The 8,819-nt window shown below is 37.4% G+C and overlaps 1 protein-coding gene across 3 annotated transcripts; it reads right to left on the bottom strand.

The window, feature by feature from the left end:
- Positions 1-204: 204 nt before the first annotated feature.
- On the bottom strand, positions 205-8,472 carry LOC131030863 (uncharacterized). Of its 3 annotated transcripts, none has more exons than XM_057961795.2 (2): positions 8,285-8,472; positions 205-3,558 (listed from the first exon to the last, which is right to left on the bottom strand). In XM_057961795.2, exon 2 carries the CDS (start codon positions 3,536-3,538, stop codon positions 1,154-1,156), a length of 2,385 nt encoding a protein of 794 aa, XP_057817778.2. In that variant the 5' UTR covers positions 3,539-3,558; positions 8,285-8,472; the 3' UTR covers positions 205-1,153. The 3 variants fall into 3 exon arrangements, with proteins under 3 accessions (XP_057817778.2, XP_057817781.2, XP_057817780.2); XM_057961798.2 differs by lacking the exon at positions 8,285-8,472 and adding an exon at positions 8,023-8,085; XM_057961797.2 differs by lacking the exon at positions 8,285-8,472 and adding an exon at positions 4,957-5,238.
- Positions 8,473-8,819: the final 347 nt, after the last annotated feature.

Here is an 8,819-nt window from a genome sequence, read left to right as displayed (position 1 = left end):
ATATTAATTAACATTACATATTTGCAAAACACAATAAACATAGTTCAGAGATTACTTAAAATGCAATGCAGAAAATAATTTTAAACGCACATAAATAATTCACGTTTTACGAGCCTTGGCAGCATATGGATACCCAATAACAATATATATAAGTAACAATAACAGAATGCAAAATATACAAAATATTCCACAAAGGAGGAACAATTTCAGCACATAATCCAAACACCATTCCAATCATGCATGTTTTTCCTTGGTCCCTTTCTAGTTTCTGTATGCATTAATAACTCTTTCCCGCTTATAACAGAAAATACAATGAAACTTATCCAAGATAATTTATCACTGAGTTGCTACAATTCCCTTCCTTTCAGACAAACATTCAAATTCAGCTTCCCCCACAATAAAAACCACTCGGGGGCTCTCCAATTTGAATGTTACATATGTACAATTTGAACACCAGTCATTTTCTTGATAATCATAAAAGAGGCAGGCATGCAACTCTTGATGAGAGCAGCCCAACACTAGATAGGAAATAAATGGTGAATAACATTAAGTCTCAGCCTCCAAAAAACGAACAAAAATGCGTTTTTAAGAGAACAAACCCTTTTATATTGATATGCAGGCATTTCAAAGCAACCGCGCTGATGCTTGCTCCAACAAAGGGATTTTAGTACCAGCACCCTTTTGAGCTCAATTCGTTCTGCAGCCTCATTTTTGGCTCAGCCTTACATTTCGCTATCCGCTCAGGAACTTTTTTCTTGCTCTCTTCTTCCCCCGTGAGAGAACATGTGCAATCTTCATTCCAAGAATTCTGCACATTATCCTATTGATCTTTCCCAACTTTATCCCCAAACATATCATTGGCCATTCCAGTCATGCAGTTTTTTCTTGGTCTCTTTCTAGATATGGTATGCATTGATACTCTCTCCCTTTTGTCTCACAATATACAATGGAACTCATTGAAGAGAATTTATTACTGTGAGTTGCTGCAATTCCCTTTCTTTCATACAATCCTTCGGATTTGGTTTCACCCTAAGGCGTGTGTGCATGATAAAAATTGGATGGGTTTTTCTTTTTCACATAATATTTAGATCCTACAGATTTTTCCCCATTGTGCACTCCACACCCTCCAGGCATCATCCCTCATGAGATTTCCTTAGGACACCCTGCTTGATGATACTCTATACCGACCACCATTATCATCTCTAGGTGCTCCCCCAACAGCTCCAAACCTCCCTTGTTCCTCTCTCAATTGCTCAAGGGACATTCTTTCAGATGTGCCATGCCTGGGATTTTGTCTAGTGTTGAGAGAATCGTGTGCAGCATCCCAGCCATAGCTGTCAACAATAGTTTGTCCCTGTCCCCTTCCACGATAATCATCTCTGTTAGGAAATTCCCTTGATGGTCCACCTCGCCTGAAAGGCCCATGTTCTCTGTTAGATTCATATGCATTGTTGATTTTTCCATTTTGTCCATCTGCATAATCTGTTATAGAGTTTGTTTCCCACCTCTGATAGTTTTGCCTGCCATTAAAAGAGGAACCTCTGTAATTTTCCCTACCATTTATCCAACCATTACTACCCATACCTGGCCGACTTGGTCGAGAGTATTTGTTGTCCCCTGAACCTGGCCTCAACACCACTTCACTTTCGTAGCTTCTTCCTCTAGGATTTGGTCGTACATAGTCACCACCTCCATTAAAGCCAGGTTGAGTACAATAAACATCCACTGATTCTGGCAAGATCAATTCTTTTCTTCCATACCCACTGCCTCCAGATCCTGGTCGTGCATGGTTACCTGATTCTGGCAAGATCAATTCTTTTCTTCCATACCCACTGCCTCCAGATCCTGGTCGTGCATGGTTACCACCTCCAGAAGCTGCTCGAGAAATGACTTCCCTTTCATGCATGCCTCCAACTGAACTGGGGTGACCTAATGTTTCCTTTTCATACGTGCTTCCACCTGATACAGGCCGAGGCAATAATTCTTGATTGAACCTGCTACAACCTGATCCAGGGTGGGGTAACGCTTCCCTTTCACTCCTGCTTCCACCTGATATAGGTTGAGGTGATGCTTCCTGATTGAACCTGCTACCATCCAGCCCAGATTGGGGTAATCCTTCCCTCTCATACATGCTCCCACCTGAACCAGGACGGGGCAATCCTTCCCTTTCATACCTGCTCCCACCTGAACCAGGACGAGGTAATCCTTCCCTTGCATACCTGCTCCCACCTAACCCAGGTCGAGGCAATGCTTCCTGATGGAGCCTGCTACCATCTGACCCAGGCTGAGGCCATCCTTCCCGGTCATACCTGCTCCCTCCTGACCCAGGGCGAGGAAATACTTCCCTTTCATACCTGTTCCCACCTGACACAGGGCGAGGCAATGCTTCCTGATTGAACCTGCTCCCACCTGACCCAGGTAGGGGCAATGCTTCCCTTTCATACCTGCTCCCACCTGACCAAGGTCGAGGCAATGCTTCCCTTTCATACCTGCTCCCACCTGAACCAGGCCGAGTGAATTCTTCCCTTTCATAATACCTGCTCCCACCCGAACTAGGCCAAGTGAATGCTTCCCTTTCATAATACCTGCTCTCAGCCGAACCAGGCTGGGGAAATGTTTCCCTTTCATAATACCTGCTTTCACCTGAACCAGGCCTAGGAAAGTCTTCCCTCTCATATCTGCCTCCTTTGTTACCACACAAGACTTCCATCTCTGCTTGCTCCTCTCTCTCAATAACACTACCTGCTGCCTTAATACCATTAGCACTGCCCAGCCTGTTCCCAAAACTATTTGCTCTCTCATCATCACCAAGGAGATGAGGATTTCTGGACAGATAGCCATCAGGTTTTTCAGTCACTGTCTCGGGCTTCTCCAAAGGAGTATGCTCATTCCCTCTCAAACGTGAGGGCCTAAAGAACTGTGGTCTCTGAGGTTGAAAACGATTCAAATCAGGTTCGGTAACATCATTCAAACAGCTTTTGGATTGTGCTTGCAAAGAGAGATGATGTAATTTTTCCAGCTGTTCTTTTGAATCCAGCTGATTGTCTTTTGTTTGTTGCTGTTGCCCATTTGTGTTTGAAGCTTGCAAAGAAGGAAACTCCTCCCCGGAAAGAACTGCAGTCTTTTCTACAGGAACAGGTTCCGGCTTCACAGATGCAACTGACAAAGAAGTGGAATGCAATCCTCGAAGACTAGGAGGAACATAAACATCAAGTTTATCGGTGGTATAATCAGGCTTAGGATTATCCTTAACAAGGCCTACATTTGCCGATTCTATCTGTGAAGTATTGGACCACCCACTTGTATCAGTTGTTGTTGGCTTCAAGGATTCACTGGTTTCCTTCTTTAAATTCCCAGTGATTCCAGATCCAATCTTTATGGGCTGCTTCACAGGACGAGTAAGAACAAGCATCCCATGACTAGCTCCTTTGGCTCGTGCTCCAGATCCTGATGTGTTACCTGCAGTCTTCACAGCTGGCTCTTTTTTCCCAAACAAATCGTTCAAATTGACGGAAGCAAACTTGTTGACACGAGCCATTCAATGCCAGATGGAACTATCTGCAGTTGCAATCCAGATGAAACAAATGAATATTCCAACATTTTTTAATAAAAGTCTTAACACAAAACAAGAATTTCAAAATTCAATTGACACAAATTGCAGATTTTTTTTCAAATATATTTGATAATTTAGAGAAGCAAATCGATCAAAATTGCAGATAACCTTTCATGATCAATGTAGCAAATGGAGTTGGAAAGATAACTGAGAAGAATATATCAACTTGAGTACATATAGCAAGATGAAAAGTACACCAACGGAAAATCTCATATTTAAAACATTTTGAGTTCAAAATCTATACGATCCACTCTGACAACAAAATATCTAGAAACGAATAAATTGAAGCTTGTGAACATTTCAAACATTTTAAGTTCAAAAACTATATGATCCACTTTCACAACAAAAAACCTACAAAAAGTCTGTGTAGCCAAGGAGCCTGGTTGAATTCAATCAAACTTAAAAACCCAATTATACACAGCAAAGGCAGGGAAAAGAAATCTCCATCGTCAGCATACCTCACAGGAAAAGAAACCTCAATCGTCAAAAGAAAATATTATATTTAAAACATTTTGAGTTCAAAATCTTTACGATCTACTCTCAAAACAAAAAAGCTACAAACAAATAAACTGTAGATTGTAATTCAAGATAATTTTTTAATAGAAACCTCAATCGTCAAAAGGAAATATTATATTTAAAACATTTTGAGTTCAAAAACTATACGATCTACTCTCACAACTAAAAAGCTACAAACAAATAAACTGTAGCTTGTGATTCAAGATAATTTTTTAGGGGTTGGATATTCGATAGTGAATTCTAGCAGTATTAAAGGACGTTGAACAGCACAGGCAATCACCAAAGAAAAACAAGAGCTTTAAAAAGCAGAGATTAAGCAAAGAATACATTCACAAAATTAATGTTCGACCTGTAATTGTCTAACCTTGAAGATAAATATTCTGGGTTTCAATGTTTAACAGTGAATTCTAAAAGAATGTTCAAAGAAGAAACACAATATAAAAAAACTAGAAGCAAACATACTGTAAAATTGCAACGTAACTACTGACAAAGTCAGGTGACTCTAGCCAGAAGTCTAATAGTTTCAGGTTTAAATCTTAAGTTCAATTGGATTAACAGCATCTAATTCCAAGTCGAATAAAAATTAAAGCCCTTACAAAAAAACTTAAGGCAAAAAGATGATACAACATACAAGGTTAATTCTCTCTTATACAAATGAAATCCTAAAATTGAAAATTACAACTCCTTTAAATGAATTAGGATACAGGGGAATTCCCTACAGCACTTATAAGCCCTCAAGATTTCAGTGGAAGTTGCAAAAATACACTACAGTATGAAGCATGCTAAAACAGAAGCAAGATACAAGCACATTAATTCAGAAAACTCACTATAGCACACACTCCAAATTGTCACTCGAAATAGAATATCGAGGCTTCCACAGCCAAGCACCGGGTCAAAATCCCAAGAGGCAGGATAAAATGTTGAAACATCAAATCCACTGGATATATCGTACCCCAATGAATTAAGGACGGGTGCAAATTCCAGAGCACATTTGACTGAAGAAATACCCCTCCAAACACCCTATACCCTTTGTCATGTATCTAAGCCAAGGGCCACCTCACAAAAGGTATTTTTGCCAATCAAAAAAAAAAAGAAAATTTATTCAAATTGTGATTAAGATACAGTACATTTTGACAACAAACTTTACAAGACTTTATTGTGTAAAACAATAATGAAAGTGCATGCAAGACGAATTTTATGACTTTGGAAGTAGAATCTAGAATAACAGCAAGATTATTGGCAGAAAAATCACAGAACCTCCAAAACTGTCAAAAGCTTCATATGATGAAAGAAAAACTGCTACAAAAAGTGTACAAGCAAACAATATATACTTGTAAAGCAATCCAAACAAAGCTAGTGTTTGTTACAACAACAATTTTAGGGGATCAAATCGGAAAACTTGAATCCAATCATGGAAAAACAACTAGCACACAAAAAAACCAAAAAAATTCATAAACTTCTTAACCAATTGTGATTAACAAACAAAAAACTCAAATCCGGAAAGGCCTTCAAAAGAAGAAAGAAAAGTATTTTTAAAAGGCTAAAAAAACAAAAGACATCATTGCCTTCAAGTATTATGTTGCCTCCTAAATTACAGCAAACCTGAATTGAAAATCTATATTTAATAATTTGATATAAATACAAAAATTCTCCTAATTTTTTTAGCAAAAGCCCAATTTTCTAAGGAATGTCTCAAAAATTGAAAACACCTGTAACAGTTGCCCATCCTAGCAAGATCAACTCGAAATCCTCAAATCTAGCTATGCATTATAAAGAAAATAAACCTTGAAACAAATTAAGCTCTACATAAAAGTTAAAAAGAAAAATAAAGTACAAATCAATATATTTACTGCCATAAAATTTTAGTTACCGTCACAAAAAAGAGCTTAAATTAAAGAAAGGTGCTTAGAAATTTGTAATGATTGTAAATACTAAATATGCATCAAACCTCCCAGAACACTTGGAAACTCCAAATTTTCACCAGAAATGCTTATTATGAACATATTCACATGACTTCTGCCTAAAATGCTAGAGAAGCCTTATAACAAAGTGAAACGAGCTCTTACTAAGAGGAAAAATGTAAATAATAAATAACCCAAAAAACAACAATCCTTCGATGATTAAGTTTATTCCCAAATGCAGAGGAAACCTCAATTTCAACATGGAAAGCCACAAATATATAATGTGATCCAGACCAGCTTTGTGCAGGAAAAGTAAGCTCTTGTTAAATGCAACAGCAAAAACGGCTTGCACTTACTTGTGTATGCTTCACATCTTCTCCTCTTTTTCCAAATCAATTAGTATTAAAATTTAAACAATATATGTCTACTGCTATTTTATTTTATGTAAAATCCCAAATTGTAAATCCAATTTAATTCACCAGATTACCCATAGGAACTTAACATGATGGATCTCTTAGTTCAAGAAAAGCAAATATACTCCCATCTTGAAGAATTACTTTCCATCACCAACAAAACAGAGCAAAATTCAACACTAATTTTTTTTAAACACTTAACAAACAACACAATTGAAGAAACAAACCAAAAGTCAACTGCCTCAAATAAACACAAATGCACAGGAATTCTCCTTGAAAGACACTCAGGACCCCAATGTTCACTATGAAAACAAAATTATAGGCACGATCAAACCCCCAAGATAAAAAATTCTATAAACCTCAACTGAAAAATGTAAGTGTAAAATTTTATTCTGAACAACCAAAACCTTAAAAAAATTAGAGGGCACGGAAATTCCCCCAACAACACTAACACCCAAATTTTCACATGGAAAACAACACAGATACCACAAAATCTTCAAATTCCGTGGAAACAATTTCCATCAGCCTGAAAATGGAGAGGAATTCTCCTTCAAAACATAATGGCTCTTACGAGAAAAAAACAAAAAGATACAGCAATATCTCAAAGACCAGGAACAAAAAAGTCTAAGAGACCCCGTTTGTGGAAAGAATCAATTACCTGCACAACAAAGCAAAGAAAATCGCTCTTACACGGGCAAAATAGATGACTGCTTAAAACAGATAAATTATGTATAAGCACTAATTTTGACGGAAATCCACAAAGATTCAATATGCCCACGTAATTTTGAGGCAACAATTTCTATAATTTTTAAGTAAGGATTCAGTTGACTGTTCAATAATAAGGAGAAATTCCCATTCCATAAAAGACCAAAAAACCAGTAAAACAAACACAAAAGAAATGCCTCAAATGGATGATCTTGCACTGAAACTCTTGCTGAAAACACTGAAACTTTTCAGAAAGAAAACAACAAAGTTTCAGCAAGATGTCAAGAGTGTCGAGACCATTTCTTTTAGTATTATTTGCCCTACACAAACAGATATATTTAACAAAGCAAAAAATGACTGCCTTGAGTGAATGAAAAAATGCGGAGGAAGTTTCTGTTAAAATTTCCGTGGTGTTAGGACTCCGCAAAGGCGAGTAAATTGTCTAGTCATGAGAAGAGAGAGTTTCCGAGTTTGCTTAGCCAGTCAACTTAAATATTAAAAACAAACAAATAAGAAAAATCCTTAAAAACAATTCCTACGTGTTATGATTGTTATTAAATCGAGTTTTTCGCTAAGTTTTTTCTGCCGAGTCCGGTACTCGCCAAGCCCGGGTCTCAAACAGTTGGTCAAGTGAAAATGCTAAATGAATGGCCAGATTCGCCCGGGCTTTCACACGGGTCGTGCACCGTATTATAGAGAATTCTGAACACCTTGATGATGCTAATTATTTTAATCGCGATGAAATATAGAAATATATGGAAGATAAGATCTAAGGATTTCAGGAATATCATTTTATTATGGAGACGGCGAATTATATAAAGATTTATTAACAGCTCAAGATATTCAAACGTTTTAGATAGAAAAAAACAAACACCTGAAAAGAACCAAAACGACATCATCAAATGAATGAATAAGCATAATAATTCTCCCTCAAAGCTCCAAAAACCTAAATTTCCACAAGGCAAACGACAAAGCCACAAAAACATGTCAAACTTTTGGAACTAAATTTCTCTAAAACGCTCAATTGTGCAAAGATAAGATCATCTTTAAATAAAGATTTAAAAATCAGTCAAGTAGCATAAAACCTGAAACAAAACAAAAGAAGCCATCGAAATTTAATCAGGGGAAATCCATACCGACTAAACTGTACCCTGACAATCCGATCAGCCGATTGCTGGGGCAAAATTTCGCAGATTTAGAGAGCTCCGCAGGGATGAAAACCTCAGCTGAACAGGTCTGAAAATAATAGTAATCGAAAATATTGATATGGTTCTCCGCACCAATAATAATTTACAGCAACTGTTTTTTAATGTATACGAGCGCAAATCTGAGTTTGGTTTCTTTATTATTAATATAATTATGAAGTTGTGGCCGACGCGGTGCCGTCCAGCTGGCTTACAACGGACGGCTGGGATTCAATTCAGTTCCCTTACGAAAGAAGATCGGATTTGATTGGGATTTATAAATTACAGTGTAGTATTTTGTCGGTGTCACCATTTTAGTTGAAACTCTGCTATTTTAAGTGGAGTTTGATAGCTAGTGAGAATGAAAATATAACGTTAGTGGTGGGCCATATTTGTTAGTGGTGGGTCACCTTCTGATAATATTACCGTTTGAGTGTAAAGAGAGATTGTGTTTTAGGTCATTCATTGGATTGTGATAGGTTAACAA

Source organism: Cryptomeria japonica, chromosome 10, assembly GCF_030272615.1.
Source record: "Cryptomeria japonica chromosome 10, Sugi_1.0, whole genome shotgun sequence".
NCBI lineage: Eukaryota > Viridiplantae > Streptophyta > Pinopsida > Cupressales > Cupressaceae > Cryptomeria > Cryptomeria japonica.
Note: the sequence above shows the minus strand (reverse complement) of the source record. Positions and strands in the feature narration are given on the sequence as shown.

Coding starts and splice junctions, on each gene's coding strand:
- LOC131030863 (XM_057961795.2), bottom strand. CDS start 3,538: ATGGCTCGTGTCAACAAGTTTGCTTCCGTCAATTTGAACGATTTGTTT.